Genomic DNA, 18,042 nt, shown 5'->3' with positions numbered 1-18,042 from the left:
GGCCTGTGCCCCTCCTTCAGGCTCCTGCCTGCGCCCTTCCGGCTGGAAGTGGGCTGTGCAGCAGCTCTCGAGGGGTCAGAGGTTGCTGTTTGAAGCCGACCGGCCCCACGCGGTGTATGACCCAGGGGATTGGAAGTGTGGAGTAACGTTCCCGTCCCACACGTCGCCATCCCCCGGTCATCGGAAGTGGGCCAGTCTGTTCCAGACCCCCGCCCTCCCTTGTGAACCGAAGGCACCGGCTGGTGTCCAACATCCGGAAGGTAGGACTAGTAAATCGGGGTATACTGTTAGGCCGGGGAAGTGTTCCACTGACTTGCCGGGTAGTGCACGTGTTAATTAGTACAGTCTCCGTTGATTGGGGCAGAACCAGTAGCCTCCAGTTGTTTGAGTTAGTTTGTTAGGCAGGCGTAGTTGGCTGTATCGTTGCTAGCCGTAGAGTAGCCTGCAGGTAGGGAGGTTGTTCTTCTTGTCCCAACAGGAGTGGAGAGGTGCGACAATCAAGGTGACCCGCAAGTTGGAAGTGAGTATCACCCTGTGTCTGTCTGTCGGTCATCCCCCCTGTATACCGGTCCGGAGGGTTTGCTCGCGGACGCGAGGACCCCCCTCTCACCACACAACGTGCGAGAGTGCGAGTGTGTGAGAATTGGGTAGCTGAGGCCTATTGGCCAGTGATGACCTTCCGCCCAGCCGGTTAAGGTCGCGGCTACCCCTGACGTGTCCCGTACTCCAGGCGGAGGTCGGGCGTACGTCTCAACCGACATATTCCTCTCTTTCCAGACCCCTGTCGTCCGCGGTGAGGTGGTGTCCGCCCTGAGGAGTGGTCTCGAGAGTGAAGTCTCTGGCGTGCCTGGAAATCGTCTGCGGCGGCGTTGCACAGGTGGGTGGAGTGACGACACCTGCACAGCAGCAGGCGGTACATCCTTGTTAGCCGCTCACACTTGGCGTAGTCGGCAGGATGGACGAAGATCGGTCACTACCCACGGCCGAGAAGCCGTGGACAGATGCGCCGAAACCACGCACTCGGAGAGGCTCGACTGCCAGCTCCACTGATGTGGTGGCGAGGGGAACGGACGACGAGCGACGGAGGTCATCGCGTCGACTCAACGTCGGACCAGCCCTCGCCCACCTACCCCGTTACGACGGTCGCAATATGACCTTAGAGGACTGGAAGGCCCGACTAGAGGCGACATTCCTCATCTATCGGGTGCCCGACGACCTGCAGGTGCCCCTCGCCCTGAATTCTCTGGAAGGCGAGGCTCGTCGGACGATTCTCTTGCGGCCCGACGATGAACGCGAGGAGCTGGAGGAGATCTATAATATCCTGGGGGATATTTATGGCGACACCTCCTCGGCGGGGACCCTCCGGCAGCGTCTGTTTGGCCGGTTCCAGAGGGAGGATGAGTCCATCCCCCAGTATGCAAACGCGCTCCAAGAGATGATGGGAGAAGTGCGTCGGAAAGACCCCGATGGGTTTGGGGCGCTCACCAACACCAGCCAAATATTGCGGGACCAGTTCGCCATGGGACTCCGGAACGTGCCCCTGAGGCAGGTGATGCTGGATAAGATATCCCAGGATGACACCCTGACCTTCCATCAGGTGGAGATCGACGCCGTAGCCAGGGACCGCAATGCCAATTACGGGCCACACGCCGTTTTTCCCCAGTGGGTACAGCCGATCTCCGCGCCCGTGGCTAGCCGGGAGACCAATCCCTTAGAGACCTGCGTGCAAGACCTGAAAGAGGCCTTCCTTCGGGTGACTAAAGAAATGAGGGAAGAGGTCTCCCAGCTGAGGGAGGAAGTGTACCGGCGTGACCAGCGGGGCACGGAGTCCCGTGAGCGGGACACCAGGCGGCCCCGTGGGCGAGGCGCGGAACCGGACGGCCGTCCGGGAGAGGGCCGGGGCCCTCGTTGTTACCGATGCCATCGGTATGGGCATATTGCGCGGACCTGTACCGAAGCAATCCCGGAGGCACAGTTAAACTGACCTCCCTCGCGGTAACGGGACCACCCGTGAGGGGGAGCGATGGGGAGAGATCAGCCATTAACGAACAGGCTGAATTGGTAGGAGAGTGTCCCGTGGTAGTCAGCCGCCTCGGCGGGAAAGATCAGTCCTGCTTGTTGGATACCGGCTCTCAGGTATCCACCATTTCTGAGGCCTGTTTTCTTGAACATTACGCCCATCTTAAAAGTGAGGTGTCCGAGAGCTTCATTACCCTCACGGCGGCTAATAACCTACCCATTCCCGTGGTGGGGGTGGTGTGGATGGAGATGGTAGTTTGTGGCCGAGAGCTGGGTAGGAAGGGGCTGCTGGTAGTCAGCAGCCCGGGACTGAGCCATGGCCCAGTGATCCTCGGGATGAATGTACTCCGACATCTCGACCAGCTCTTGTTCCAGGAAAATGGGCCACAATATTGGAGGAACCTGGGAGTCCAGCGCCCCGTCCAGCAGGCACTCCAACAAGTGGGACGACGGGGAACCAGGGCCCTAGGGACAATCGAAGAGCACCTGGGCCTTTTGAAGGTCGGTCACCACCAGCGCCTGGAGTTGCCACCTCGCCAGGAAGTCCTGATCCCTCTGGAAGTGCGGACCCATCAGCGCCTAAATGGCATGGAGGTGATGGTCGAGCCCACTGATGTGCTGAGGGTAGGGTCTGGAGTGATGGTGGCACGGACCGTGTCGGTGGTGACCGGTGGAAAGGTCTCCGTCCGCTTTTGCAATCTTACCGACCAGCTTTGCCGAGTCCCGGCTGGGACAGTTATCGCTCAGGTGGTGGCGATTCACGAGAATAGCGTTCAGGGTATGCGTAAACTGTCCCTACGGCCAGAGGCTTCCGAGGCATGGGCGTTATCCGTTCAAGTGGAGGAGCAGGAGGGGCCCTGCCCCGAGTGGAACGGTACCATGATCCGTACACAGATGGACGTGTCGCTGGAAGAGTGCGCGGCCGGGGACGTAGCCAAGCTGGACCAGATGCTCTGGAACCGTCAGAAGGTGTTCTCCCGGCATGAGGAAGATTTTGGGTATACGGAGGACCTGCAGCATGAGATCCGCACCGGAGACGCCCCCCCGGTTCGGGAGCGGTATCGGCCGATACCGCCCCGGTTGTACCAGGAAGTAAAGAGCATGTTGCGTCAGATGCTGGACAACCACGTGATCCAGGAGAGCAAAAGTCCCTGGGCTGCACCCATAGTCTTAGTCCGGAAGAAGGACGGGACTATCCGGTTCTGTGTGGACTACCGGAAGCTGAACAGTTGCACCGTCCGGGACGCTTACCCTCTCCCTAGGATCGAGGAGTCCCTAGCTGCACTGGGCAATGCGAAGTTTTTTTCGACCCTGGACCTGGCCAGTGGATACTGGCAAGTGCCGGTGGCCCCCCAGGATAGGGAGAAGACCGCATTCGTCACTCCCATGGGGTTGTTCGAATTCTGCCGCATGCCGTTTGGGTTAAACAATGCACCCGCCACATTCCAGCGGATGATGGAACGGTGCTTGGGAGACTTGAACTTTGAAGCCTTGCTGATTTACTTGGACGACATCATTGTGTTCGCCCCGACCTTGGAGGAACACTTTGCTCGACTCGACCTGGTTCTTCAGCGGTTGGAAGCATACGGCCTGAAGCTCAAGCCCCGGAAGTGCCACCTGTTGAAATCCAGCTTGGAGTACCTCGGGCATGTAGTGTCACGTGATGGGGTGTACCCAACCCCCAGCAAAGTGGCGGCCGTCCAGGAATGGAAGGTGCCCACCACCGTCACGGAATTGCGGGCATTTCTGGGCTTGGTGGGGTACTACCGGCGCTTCATCAAGGATTTCGCCCGGATCGCGGAACCCCTACATGCCTTGCTTAGGGGGATTGCGACCACTAAGAAAGCTGCCCTGGAGACTTGGGGAGAAGCGCAGAACCTGGCCTTTGACCAACTGAAAGGAAGTCTCACGGAAGCTCCAGTGTTGGGGTACGCAGACTTCGAGAAGCCCTTCGTCCTATACACGGATGGGAGTCTACAGGGGTTGGGCGCGGTCTTGGCTCAGGTCCAGGATGGGCAGGAGCGGGTGATTGCTTACGGCAGTCGTAGCCTGCGAGAGACCGAAAGGAACCCAGACAACTACAGTTCCTTCAAGTTGGAGCTACTGGCAGTGGTGTGGGCCGTGACCGAGAAGTTTGCGGAGTACTTGACCGCCACCCACGTGGATATTTTCACGGATAACAACCCCTTGGCGTACCTGGAGACCGCCAAGTTGGGTGCCTTGGAGCAACGATGGGTGGCCAGGTTGGCCAAGTTCTCCTACAAAATCCGCTATCGACCGGGGAAGAGTAATGCCAACGCAGATGCCCTGTCTCGTTTTCCGGTGGAAACCCCCGAACCTGGTGGGGAAGAAGAGGACTGCGGCGAAGAAATGCCGGATCTCACTCGTGTGCGGCAGGCCACGGCCGGAGAGTTGTACCGACAAAACGCCCAGACTGCCTTGCTTAGGTACACGGAGATGGACTGGGCACAGGAACAGCAGGCTGATGAGGATTTGGACCTCGTTCGACAGTGGGTACAGAGGGGTCATGTGCCATCCCGCCAAGAGCAGGATGGACTGACCGGGTTCTGTAGGAAGGTGGTACGTCGTTGGGACCATTTGCGGGTCTGCGCTGGTACCTTGCGGAGACGCTGCTACTTGGAACAGGAAATGCGTACTGTGGAGCAGATGGTCGTGCCAGAAGCCCGGGTGCGGTCGCTGGTGGAAGAGGCGCACGAGCAAGGGGCCCATTTGGGACCCTATAAGACATACCATTGGTTGAGACGCCAATATTTCGCCCCCCGGCTGCAAGCGGTCGTGGACCAGGTGTGTCGTGAGTGCAGGCGGTGTGCGGTAGTTAAACCACCGGAACAACACGTGCCCATCCAGACGATCCGGACCAGTCGGCCACTGGAGATGCTGATGATCGACTACGTGTTGGTCGGGGAATCTGTAAGTGGGCACCAGTATGCCTTGGTAATGACTGACCACTTCACTAAATTCACGGTAGTGGTTCCCACCCGAAACCAGACCGCAGAGTCGGCAACACGAGCGATCGTCGAACATTTCATTCGGCAGTACGGTTGTCCTGAGCGGATCCATTCGGACCAGGGTGCCTGTTTCCAGGGGCAGCTGATGGAGCGCCTCTGCCAGCTTTATGGCGTTCAAAAGTCCCGCACGACACCTTACCATCCGCAGGGGAATGGCGCCTGCGAGAGATTCAACCGGACTCTGCTGCAGATGCTCCGCGTGTTGGAGCGTGCCGAGAAGCAGCGATGGCCCGAACGTGTTCAGGAGCTGGTCTGGACTTACAACAACAGAGTTCACCACACCACGGGATTTTCACCTTTTTTCTTGTTGTTCGGCCGACCCGGACGGGAGGCACACGACTTACAACTGTCCGGGACTGAGGAGGTAACGCCCCTCGCCCCTGCCGAATGGGTCGAGGACCATCGCCTACGTCTGAAGGCGGCGCACGAGTTGGCTGGGAGGCTGATCGCCGACCACCAGCATCCACCTGTGAGGTCCCACGAGCCTGGATCGTTGGCCGTGGGCCAGCGAGTGTTGGTGCGAAAGGTTCGCCCAGGGGGGAAATTGTCCGAACGGTGGGAAGTAACCCCATACCTTGTTCGCCGTCGCTTGGACCCGGGGGGACCAGTGTATCAAGTGGAGTCTACCGATGGGACGAGACGCCTGCGCACGTTACATCGTAGTAAACTGCGACCTTGTCCGTTCCCGGATCCGGCGAGCGGGGCTGAGTCCCCGGCAGCGGAGGACGGGTTAGGGGCCCCTATCGAGGACGCTCTGACCCCTCTGTCAGACGAGGAATGGTGGTTGCCGGTGGAGGAGAATCATCCGGAGGAGGCATCGGAACCTCAACCCCCAGCCGAAGTAGTGGCCTCTCCCCTGCCAAGGCGCTCTCTGCGCTCAAATAGGGGCGTTCCGGGCCCTCGCTACGCGGATCCGAACTTTGTGTGGTCGGATTCTTGCTTTGTGGAGACCACAAAGGACAAAGGGGGGGGAAATGTGAAGGGGATTACCACTTTCCCCTCCACGGAGCGACGGGCGGCAGAGCGGCGGGCGGCGGAGCGGCGGGCGGTTTCCAGTCTGGAGGGGCTTGCATCCGAAAGGATTCAAGCCCCTCCAATCCCAGCGGCGTATTTCAAACGGCGCGCCAAGCGCGAGCCAATCAGGGCTCGCGCCTCGGCCGCCAATCAGAGCTCGCCGCGGCGAGCCAATCGGGGCTCGCCGCGTCATAGCTCCGCCCGCTCCCGGCGCCATATAAGAGGCGCTGCGGAGCGGGACCAGTCAGTCGGACGGCGGACGAGGACAGAAGAGGAAGAAGAGCTCCTGCGGAAGAAGACGTCGGCGGAGAAGAAGACATCGGCGGTGCGGAAGAAGACGTCGGCGGTGCGGAGGAAGACGTCGGCGGAGGCACCCAGGAAGACGGAAGACGGCGACCAGCGGCGGATGTCCGGCGGAGAGTGCTGCAGCGTGTGGAGAGCAAAAGAGCTAACGAAGCTCCCCGCTGCAGCCTCTCCCTCCGCGACAGGTAGGCGGCCCTGGGCCACCTCTACCTATATATAATCCTCCCTAAAGCACCAGGGACAGGCACTAGGCCTGCGGGCAGAGTCAGGCCCTGTCGGCCTGTGTGCACGTTAGGCAGGCCTCCGGCCTGTGCCCACTCCAGGCCCCAGGCCTGTGCCCTCCCTCCAGGCCTCAAGCCTGTGCCCTCTCTCCAGGCTCCGGCCTGTGCTCTCTCCAGGCCCCAGGCCTGTGCCCTCCCTCCAGGCCCCAGGCCTGTGCCCTCTCTCCAGGCCCCAGGCCTGTGCCCTCCCTCCAGGCCTCAAGCCTGTGCCCTCACTCCAGGCCCCAGGCCTGTGCCCTCACTCCAGGCCCCAGGCCTGTACCCTCACCCCAGGCCTGTGCCCTCACTCCAGGCCTCAAGCCTGTGCCCTCACTCCAGGCCCCAGGCCTGTGCCCTCACTCCAGGCCCCAGGCCTGTGCCCTCATTCCAGGCCCCAGGCCTGTGCCCTCACTCCAGGCCCCAGGCCTGTGCCCCTCCTTCAGGCTCCTGCCTGCGCCCTTCCGGCTGGAAGTGGGCTGTGCAGCAGCTCTCGAGGGGTCAGAGGTTGCTGTTTGAAGCCGACCGGCCCCACGCGGTGTATGACCCAGGGGATTGGAAGTGTGGAGTAACGTTCCCGTCCCACACGTCGCCATCCCCCGGTCATCGGAAGTGGGCCAGTCTGTTCCAGACCCCCGCCCTCCCTTGTGAACCGAAGGCACCGGCTGGTGTCCAACATCCGGAAGGTAGGACTAGTAAATCGGGGTATACTGTTAGGCCGGGGAAGTGTTCCACTGACTTGCCGGGTAGTGCACGTGTTAATTAGTACAGTCTCCGTTGATTGGGGCAGAACCAGTAGCCTCCAGTTGTTTGAGTTAGTTTGTTAGGCAGGCGTAGTTGGCTGTATCGTTGTTAGCCGTAGAGTAGCCTGCAGGTAGGGAGGTTGTTCTTCTTGTCCCAACAGGAGTGGAGAGGTGCGACAATCAAGGTGACCCGCAAGTTGGAAGTGAGTATCACCCTGTGTCTGTCTGTCGGTCATCCCCCCTGTATACCGGTCCGGAGGGTTTGCTCGCGGACGCGAGGACCCCCCTCTCACCACACAACGTGCGAGAGTGCGAGTGTGTGAGAATTGGGTAGCTGAGGCCTATTGGCCAGTGATGACCTTCCGCCCAGCCGGTTAAGGTCGCGGCTACCCCTGACGTGTCCCGTACTCCAGGCGGAGGTCGGGCGTACGTCTCAACCGACATATTCCTCTCTTTCCAGACCCCTGTCGTCCGCGGTGAGGTGGTGTCCGCCCTGAGGAGTGGTCTCGAGAGTGAAGTCTCTGGCGTGCCTGGAAATCGTCTGCGGCGGCGTTGCACAGGTGGGTGGAGTGACGACACCTGCACAGCAGCAGGCGGTACATCCTTGTTAGCCGCTCACAATTGCACTTCCACAGTTCTACTTGCTGAAAGCAAGACTTTTCTTTAAATTAAATTATATATTTTCCAGAATCTCCTTTTAATATTGTTATTATCCAGCATTCTTTGCTCCTCTAGAGTATAACTCAAGACTATCATGCTACTGTAAGTTTCATTGGAAATCATTGATGGTTTTTTTCTCTATCGTCCCAGTGGATACTGGAAATTGAAGATTACCATTGGTATAGATCTGGTCCACTGGAGCCTGGCACTTTAAGAAATTAATACTGTGTGCTGGCTTCTCCCCTCTATGCCTCTCCTAGCAGACTCCGCTTAGAAAAATGTGCCCAAGGAGCTGGGTGCATTCTGTTGCTGTCCAGAGAGTTTTATTCAGAATTTTATTTTAGTTTATTATTTTCAGGCAGCATTGGTTTTCAACCAGTCTGCCTGCGTCGTCGGACTTAGGGGGGAGTCCAAACCAACTTCCTTAGAGTTAATGGTTCGTATCCCCGCTGATAGGACACTGAGCTCCTGAGGTGATGTTCTCATACCCCTTGGGTTTGAGGCCACTCCGGCATGCTACCACCCTTAACAGATGCCGAAGACGCGGTGCGGTGAGTAATACACTGGGGTCCCGGTTAGCGGGTCCCCGGCGCAAATGTCGGCAGGAAGGTACAGTGATTATCCAGCGATGGGCTGTGGTGCCCACTGAGTACCCACACTGGTGATTACATAAAAAAGGGGTTCCACACTAATTTTTTTAATGTATTACAGTAGTCAAATAGGGGTGTCCACTGTGTACTAACCCTACCTCTGCACAACACAACTGCTGGTCTCAAACATATTAAGAAGGCAAGTAATTCCACAGATTGACTCTTGATACTGAGCTCCTGAGGGGATAGATCGCTCCCCGCCACAGGGGAACGCTCACCCCAGCAGCATGCCGCCACCCCCTTGCAGAGCTGAAGTGTGGCGAATGAGTCACCGCCCCCCCTAACAAGCGGGGGGTCGGTGTGAAGATGGCAGCATCAGGGTAGGAGCGCAGTATTAACTGCGCTCCTGGATGGCTCAGTGGTACCTGGGTGTGGCGCTGTGAGGGACGCCCTGAGCCAGCGACTGACCCTACACTGACCAAACAGCCTGTCAGGGTCTGCGGATCTCAGCCAGCACAATAACCTCAGGCCAGTATAATCTAAGAAAAGCGGGAAGACAGCGCCATTAAGGGGGCGGAGCTTATCCTCAGAGCGGACCCAGCACGTTTCAGCGCCATTTTCCTGCCTGCAGTCGGATGCAAGTGGAAGAACAGTCCCTCCAGTGCAACTCTAGCTATCTGTACAGTACCAGCGGGTTGTAGAAGGAAGGGAAGGCGGTGTAAGACAGTGTCACCTATTAAGGGACACAGTCAGCGCTGGTTTAGGGTCTCCCTACACCTGTAATAGCGCTGTGTGTGGGTTGGCTCCAATCTCTGTGTCTCTCTGCCATTCTTGGGAGGAAATTCTGTCTGCCCTGTACCCTGTGTGTATGTGGGGTGTATTAGCAAACATGTCTAGAGACTCTGTTTCATATGCTGCAGAGGATTTATCTTCTCAGGAAGATCCCATCCCATGTAATCAGGATTGCACTGTTGTAGCGCAGATCTCAGCTAGAGAACCGGAGTGGTTAGCCTTTCTTAGTGAAACTATTCAGATTTCTGAGAGGGTTACAAGAACTGAGCATACTGCTCAGGTATTGCAATCCTCTATGGCTGTATGGTCTGATTCTGCTCCCTCGGGGTCCCCTGCGGTACATGCACTTGCCAAGATTATGCAGGATGACAGGGACACCGATTGTGACACTGCAGACGATGACGGGGATGTGTCGAGGGGGACGGCATCAATTGCTAAGGGGGTGCAATTGATGATTGAGGCCGTACGGGATGTGTTGCATATTTCTGACACACCTCCTGAGCAGGTTGAGGAAGCCTTTTTCACGGATAGTAAGAAAGCCCCTCTCACCTTCCCAGCATCTAAGGAATTAAAAGCTATCTTTGAAAAAGCCTGGGAAAATCCGGAGAAAATTTCAGATCCCTAAAAGGGTCCTGGTTGCTTTTCCCTTCCCAGAGGATGATAGAAAAAATGGGAGTCTGTTTATTCTGCAGAAGGTGTAGCCCAACACCTTACCGTAGTGTGCGGCTGGATTTCCAGAGCCATGGTCAAATGGTCTGATATTATTTTAAGAGTTGCATACACTACCTCAGGAGGAGATAGTTACACTACTTTAGCATATCCAAGATGATGCAAACTTCATGAGTGAGGCTGTTAAGGAACTGTGTATCATTAACGGCTGTACCTCGACTATGGCGGTATCGGCTCGCAACAATGTGGCTGTAACAATGGTCAGCAGACACTGAGTCTAAGAAAGAGATGGAGAACCTTCCTTTCTCTTACGTCCTAGAGGATGCTGGAATCCATATTTGTACCATGGGGTATAGAAGGGTCCACCAGGAGCCATTGGCACTTTAAGAGTTTAATAGTGTGGGCTGGCTCCTCCCTCTATGCCCCTCCTACCAGACTCAATTTAGAAAATGTGCCCGGAGGAGCCGGTCACAGCTAGGGGAGCTCTACAGAGTTTTCTTAGAAAACGATTATCTTAGAGTTTTTATTTTACAGGAAGGCTGTTGGCAACAGCCTCCCTGCATCGAGGGACTGAGGGGGGGAGCAGTGTCCGCCCTGCGGGGTCTTGAGCCATTGTCTCTGCTGACTGGATACTGAGCTCCTGAGGGGATAGATCGCTCCCCGCCACAGGGGAACGCTCACCCCAGCAGCATGCCGCCACCCCCTTGCAGAGCTGAAGTGTGGCGAATGAGTCACCGCCCCCCCTAACAAGCGGGGGGTCGTTGTGAAGATGGCAGCATCAGGGTAGGAGCGCAGTATTAACTGCGCTCCTGGATGGCTCAGTGGTACCTGGGTGTGGCGCTGTGAGGGACGCCCTGAGCCAGCGACTGACCCTACACTGACCAAACAGCCTGTCAGGGTCTGCGGATCTCAGCCAGCACAATAACCTCAGGCCAGTATAATCTAAGAAAAGCGGGAAGACAGCGCCATTAAGGGGGCGGAGCTTATCCTCAGAGCGGACCCAGCACGTTTCAGCACCATTTTCCTGCCTGCAGTCGGATGCAAGTGGAAGAACAGTCCCTCCAGTGCAACTCTAGCTATCTGTACAGTACCAGCGGGTTGTAGAAGGAAGGGAAGGCGGTGTAAGACAGTGTCACCTATTAAGGGACACAGTCAGCGCTGGTTTAGGGTCTCCCTACACCTGTAATAGCGCTGTGTGTGGGTTGGCTCCAATCTCTGTGTCTCTCTGCCATTCTTGGGAGGAAATTCTGTCTGCCCTGTACCCTGTGTGTATGTGGGGTGTATTAGCAAACATGTCTAGAGACTCTGTTTCATATGCTGCAGAGGATTTATCTTCTCAGGAAGATCCCATCCCATGTAATCAGGATTGCACTGTTGTAGCGCAGATCTCAGCTAGAGAACCGGAGTGGTTAGCCTTTCTTAGGGAAACTATTCAGATTTCTGAGAGGGTTACAAGAACTGAGCATACTGCTCAGGTATTGCAATCCTCTATGGCTGTATGGTCTGATTCTGCTCCCTCGGGGTCCCCTGCGGTACATGCACTTGCCAAGATTATGCAGGATGACAGGGACACCGATTGTGACACTGCAGACGATGACGGGGATGTGTCGAGGGGGACGGCATCAATTGCTAAGGGGGTGCAATTGATGATTGAGGCCGTACGGGATGTGTTGCATATTTCTGACACACCTCCTGAGCAGGTTGAGGAAGCCTTTTTCACTGATAGTAAGAAAGCCCCTCTCACCTTCCCAGCATCTAAGGAATTAAAAGCTATCTTTGAAAAAGCCTGGGAAAATCCGGAGAAAATTTCAGATCCCTAAAAGGGTCCTGGTTGCTTTTCCCTTCCCAGAGGATGATAGAAAAAATGGGAGTCTCTGCCTATAGTTGACGCTTCTGTCTCCAGGCTGTCAAAACAGGTGGTTTTACCAGTCCCGGTATCTACCGCGTTGAAGGACCCGGCAGATCGCAAGGTGGATGCTACGCTCAAATCCTTATACGCGGATTCAGGGGCTATATTGCCTGTTCATCGATTTCTAAAGCTATAGCCAGGTGGTCAATCACTGCAGGAGGACTTGACTACAATGCATAAAGGTGACTTATTTTTACGTAACATTCAGGATTCTGCAGGGTTCCTGGCAGATTCCATGAAGGACCTGGGTTCCATGGCTTCGGGGATCTCCTCCATGTCCGTCTCGTCTTGCAGGGGTCTCTGGCTGCGCCAATGGTCTGTGGACGCAGAATCCAGGAAAAGTGTGGAGGGCCTACCCTATACATGCCAGGCTCTGTTTAGGGAGGCGCTGGATGCGTGGATTGCCACGGCTACCGCGGGTAAGTCTCCTTTTCTCCCCTCAGCTGCACCGGGTACGAAGAAGCCTTTTACACCAACCATGTCACAGACCTTTCGGCCCACGAGGCCTAGAAAGAACAAGCCTTCTCACACCTTCTTCAGAGGTGGTCGTGCTAATGGGAAAAAGCCTGCTCCTGCAGGTTCCCAAGACTAGAAGCCTGCTTCTGGTGCCTCAAATTCCTCCACATGACGGTAGTCCGCACAGCTTGGAGAAAGGTCCGGTGGGAGCACGACTCCGCATTTCAGCCACGTCTAGGTGTCATCTGGCCTGGACCCTTGGATACAAGATATAGTGCCCAGGGGGTACAGGCTGTAGTTTCAAACTCTCCCGCCTTACCGTTTCTTCAAATCAGGCTTGCCAGCTTTGCCGGCAGACAGAGAAATTCTTCTGGAAGCTATCCGAAAATTGGTAGTGTCCGAGGTCATTGTTCCAGTTCCGCCTCAATAGTGGAACAAAGGTTACTATTCAAACCATTTTGTGGTACCGAAGCCGGATGGTTCGGTACGGCCAATTCTGAACTTAAAATCTTTGAACCCTTATCTCAGGGAGTTAAAATTCAAGATGGAGTCTCTGAGAGCTGTCATCTCAGGACTGACGGAGGGGGAGTTCCTGGTTTCCCTGGACATCAAGGATGCGTACCTCCACATTCCCATTGGTCGCCGCATCAGGCATATCTCAGGTTTGCACTGTTAGACGATCACTATCAGTTTCAGGCACTGACGTTCGGTCTCTGCACGGCACAGAGGGTCTTCACCAAGGTGATGGCAGAGATGATGGTTCTCCACAAGCAAGGGTGAACATAATTCCATATCTGATTATCTGGACAATCTCCCGATCAAGGCGTCGTCCAGGGAGAAGTTGTTAAGATCCATTGCTCTCACGACACATCTGTCACGCTCGGCTGGAAATGAGGATCCGGCGACTGAGGTTTGCCTGAGGAAGCGGACACTTGCGAGGGAAGAAGACGAGGTGGCTGGATGTAATTCCTACTCATGGGTCAGGAGCAATGGAAGTGGAGACTACCGAGATGGGATGATCACTGTAAATAATGAACTGCGGGTGGTAATCTGTGACTTTGGAAACTGAAGACTGAACTGTGGCTAGAATAACGAGGCTGAAGAGCACTGAAGATGAAGGACTGAACGGTGGGCTGTGGCTTGGATAACGAGGCTGAAGAACACTTGAAGATAATGAAGTGTTTGAAAAACGAGGTTGAAGAACGCTGAAGATGAAGGACTGTGAACGGTGAGCTGTGGCTTGGATAACAAGCTGAAGAACACTTGAAGATAATGAACTGTTTGAAAGACGAGGTTGAAGAACGCTGAAGATGAAGGACTGTGAACGGTGAGCTGTGGCTTGTATAACGAGGCTGAAGAACAGTTGAAGATAATTAACTGTGGTTTGAAAGATGAGGTTGAAGAACACTGAAGATGAAGGACTGTGAACGGTGAGCTGTGGCTTAGATAACGAGGCTGAAGAGCACGGTAACTGTCGACGACCAAGTTCCTTGAAGAATCAGGATTACCGAGTACGCCCCTCTCAGATGGTATCAGGTTAGGGACGGCGGGACTGCTGCAATCAGAAAGACCGAGGCAGAGCAAAGCTGGACAGTAACCAAGGTACCGAAGTAACCTGGGAGCACAGGGCTGGAGATCCTACACCTAAGTAGTAACTTGAAGCACTGGCACTCATAACCTGAACCAGCCCTCTTTTAATAGGAGAGATCTTCCTGGATTGGCTGGACAGAATGGGCCTGTGCAAAGCTTTGGTCTCCAATATGGCGGCCCCTGTGCAGCAGACACATTTTAGTGTTTTACACCAGAACTCCCCCTGGCCTCTCCGGAAGCTGCTCCCTAGTGGCAGCAAGCCCGCTGCAGCAGCCTCCGGCTACTACGAGCAGACCCGCCATAGCAACCCCTTGCCGCGGCACACGGACCCGTCGCAGCAGCCCAGCACTGCCGCTGCTCGCCAGACACCTGAGCGGTAACCGCTGCGGCGCCGATTGCATGGTAAGGCTCCAGGACGTGACAACATCTGCTGAAGGAGCACGGTTGGATCCTGAACCTTCCAAAGTCTCATGTGGAGCCGACAAGGAGGCTGTCTTTCCTGGGGATAATCCTCGACACGGAGGTGCAGAGGGTGTTTCTACCGTTGGAGAAAGCGTTGGTGATTCAAACAATGATCTGGGATGTCTTGAAGCCTGCCTGGGTATCGGTTCATCAGTGCATCCGCCTTCTGGGGAAGATGGTTGCCTCCTACAAGGCACTGCAGTACGGAAGATTTCATGCTCGATCCTTTCAGCCGGATCTCTTGGACCAGTGGTCGGGATCTCACCTACATATGCACCAGAGGATAAGTCTGTCTCCGAAAGCCAGGATTGCGCTCTTTTGGTGGCTACAACTACCACACCTTCTGGAGGGCCGAAGGTTCGGAGTTCAGGACTGGATCCTTCTAACCACAGATGCAAGTCTAAGAGGTTGGGGAGCAGTCACTCTGGGGGAAACCTTCCAAGGAAGGTAGTCTAATCAAGAATCCCTTCTCCCCATAAACATCCTGGAGCTAAGGGCCATATACAACGGCCTTCCTCAAGCAGCACACCTTCTACAGGATCGGGCTGTTCAGGTGCAGGCGGACAACGTCACCACAGTGGCCTACATAAACCGACAAGGCAGGAACGAAGAGTAGGGCTGCAATGTCAGAGGTGTCAAGAATCCTCATCTGCGCAAAAAGACAGGCAGTGGCCATGTCAGCAATCTTCATTCCGGGAGTAGACAACTGGGAAGCAGACTTCCTCAGCAGACACGATCTTCATCCAGGAGAGTGGGGCCTCCATCCGGAGGTGTTCGAGGAGGTAACCGGTTGGTGGGGGGTTCCTCACATAGACATTCCCATCTCAACATGAAGCTGCAGAGGTACTGTTCCAGGTCAAGAGACCCGCAGGCAGTGGCGGTGGACGCACTGGTAACACCGTGGGTGTTCACGTCAGTGTATGTGTTCCCTCCACTTCCTCTGATTCCAAAAGTTCTTCAACTTGTAAAAAGAACAAAGGTTCTGGCAATCCTCATTGCTCCGGACTGGCCAAGGAGGGCTTGGTGCGCAGATCTGCTGGATCTTCTGCTGGAAGATCCAAGGCCCTTACCTCTGCGGGAGGATCTGCTTCTGCAGGGGCCATTCGCTTATCAAGACTTACCACGGCTACGTTTGACGGCATGGCGGTTGAGTGCCAGATCTTAGTTCGGAAGGGTATCTAGAGCGAGGTTATTCCTACCCTGATACAGGCTAGGAAGGGGGTAACGTCTAAACATTACCATCGAATTTGGAAAAGATATGTGTCTTGGTGTGAATCCAAGAAATTTCCTGCGGTGGAGTTTCAACTTGGTCGTTTCCTCCTTTTCCTGCAAGCAGGTGTGGATATGGGCCTGAGATTGGACTCCATCAATGTCCAGATCTCAGCTTTGTCCATTTCCTTCCAAATACAATTGGCTGTCCTCCCTGAGGTTCAGAACTTTTTGAAAGGGGTTCTGCACATCCAGCCTCCCTTTGTGGCGCCAATGTCACCCTGGGATCTTGATGTGGTATTACAGTTCCTGCAATCGGATTGGTCTGAGCCTCTGCAGGAGGCTGAAATCAAGTTTCTCACGTGGAAGGCGGTCACGTTGTTGGCCTTAGCTTCTGCTCGACGCGTGTCGGAATTGGGGGCTTTGTCTTGTAAATGTCCCTATCTGATCTTCCATGAAGATAGGGCGGAACTCAGGACTCGTCCGCAGCTCTTGCCTAAAGTTGTAGCAGCTTTTCATATCAACCAACCTATTGTGGTGCCAGTGGCTACTGACTCCTCAGTTGCTTCAAAGGCCTTGGATTTTGTAAGGGCTCTGAAGATCTATGTGGCGAGGACTGCTCGTCATAGAAAATCGGACTCTCTGTTTGTCCTGTATGATCCCAAGAAACTTGGGTCTCCTGTTTCTAAGCAGACTATTTCTCGCTGGATCAGGTTCACCTTCCAGCATGCGTATTCTACGGCAGGATTGCCGTGTTTAAGATCGATTAAGGCCCACTCTACTCGTAAGGTGGGTTCTTCCTGGGCGGCTGCCCGGAGGGTCTCGGCTTTACAACTTTGCCTTGGTCAGGGACGAACACGTTTGCTAAGATCTACAAGTTCGATACTTTGGCCTCTAAAGTTTGGTCAATCAGTTCTGCAGGAGCCTCCGCGCTCTCCCTCCCATTCTGGGAGCTTTGGTACATCCCCATGGTACTAATGTGGACCCCAGCATCCTCTAGGACGTAAGAGAAAATAGGATATTAATTACCTACTGGTAAATCCTTTTCTCCTAGTCCATAGAGGATACTGGGCGCCCGCCCGGTGCTTCCTGGCATTGGACTTAGATGCAAATTAGTGGTGGAGGGCTGGGTCAGTTAATGGTGGGCGAGTTGTAAGCCATTGGCGGTGGCAGCGGGCATCGGCTCAGAGGCAGTAGCAGCGGCGGTAGGGGTCATTGACAGGATTCGGCGGACATTATGGCTGTATTGCCTCACCAGCCAGCCACTGACCTCACCGCACGCCACTGGTTCCAGTACCTCCTCAACTCCACACAAAGAGGTTTTCTTCAAGCCTCTTTGTAGTGCCGAAACTGAACCCTTTTCATCGAGTGTTCAAATTCAAGATGGAATCACTGAGAGCAGTGATAGCAAGTCTGGAGGAGGGGGTGTTCCTGGTTACCCTAGATGTCAAGGATGCATACCTGCATATCCCAATATGACCACCTCATTAGCCGTTCCTACGGTTCGCTGTACTGGACCAATACATCCAGTTTCAGGCCTTACCCTTGATGCTGCAATTGTGTATGATGGGTGTCAACATAATCTCGTACCTGGACGATCTCCTGATAAAGGATGTGTCCCGAGAACAACTGCTGCGCAGCATCGACTTGACTACTCGTCTGCTTACAGATCACGGATGGGTTCTCAATTTAAAAAAATCTCACCTGGAACCATCGCAGAGAATTCAGTTCCTAGGAATGATCCTAGATACGGTGTCTCAGAAGGTTTACCTTCCATTGGACAAGGCCTTGACAATTCAGTTTATGGTGTGCTTGGTATTAGAACCACGCAGGATCTCAATTCATCTTTGCATTCACTTGCTCGGCAAGATGATAGCCTCTTACGAGGCGATTTCATGCACGGCCATTCCAACTGGATCTGTTGGACAAATAGTTGGGTTCTCACCTGCACATGCATCAGGCTATAACTCTGTCGCCGAAGGCAAGGAAATCCCTACTATGGTGGCTACACGTCTCTCATGTGGTGGAGGGTCAGAGTTTCAATATCCAGTCTTGGACTCTGTTAACAACGGATGCCAGTCTCCGGGGTTGGGGGGCTGTGACCCAGAGCGTGCTGTTTCAGGGGAAATGGTCGTGTCAGGAATCTGCACTTTCCATCAACATCCTGGAACTCAGAGCAATTTACAATGCTCTCCTGCAAGCCTCATACCTCATTTGGAATCAGGCCATCCAGGTGCAGTCGGACAACGCCACGGCAGTCGCGTACATCAGTCGACAGGGAGGAACCAGAAGCAGGGCTGCAATGCGAGAGGTGTCAAGAATACTTCTCTGGGCGGAAGC

At 55.0% G+C, this 18,042-nt stretch overlaps 1 protein-coding gene across 1 annotated transcript; it reads left to right on the top strand.

Annotated features, from left to right (window-relative positions):
- Positions 1–694: 694 nt before the first annotated feature.
- Positions 695–14,411, top strand: LOC134949857 (uncharacterized). Its single transcript, XM_063938563.1, has 3 exons — positions 695–3,434; positions 12,280–12,404; positions 14,143–14,411. The coding sequence occupies exons 1-3, from the start codon at positions 1,918–1,920 to the stop codon at positions 14,409–14,411; spliced, it is 1,911 nt and encodes a 636-aa protein (XP_063794633.1). The 5' UTR covers positions 695–1,917.
- The last annotated feature ends 3,631 nt before the right edge of the window (positions 14,412–18,042 follow it).

This window comes from Pseudophryne corroboree, chromosome 8 (assembly GCF_028390025.1).
Source record: "Pseudophryne corroboree isolate aPseCor3 chromosome 8, aPseCor3.hap2, whole genome shotgun sequence".
Taxonomy (NCBI): Eukaryota; Metazoa; Chordata; class Amphibia; order Anura; family Myobatrachidae; genus Pseudophryne; species Pseudophryne corroboree.
The sequence above is the reverse complement of the archived record's forward strand: the minus strand, read 5'-3'. Positions and strand labels throughout refer to the sequence as shown.

Excerpts from the sequence above, each read along its gene's own strand:
- LOC134949857 (XM_063938563.1), top strand. The coding sequence starts at position 1,918 with ATGCCATCGGTATGGGCATATTGCGCGGACCTGTACCGAAGCAATCCC. Across the intron at positions 3,435-12,279 it reads TTCGAATTCTGCCGCATGCC|GGGTCTCTGGCTGCGCCAAT; the intron begins GTTTGGGTTAAA and ends CTCGTCTTGCAG. Across the intron at positions 12,405-14,142 it reads GATTGCCACGGCTACCGCGG|GAGAGATCTTCCTGGATTGG; the intron begins GTAAGTCTCCTT and ends CTCTTTTAATAG.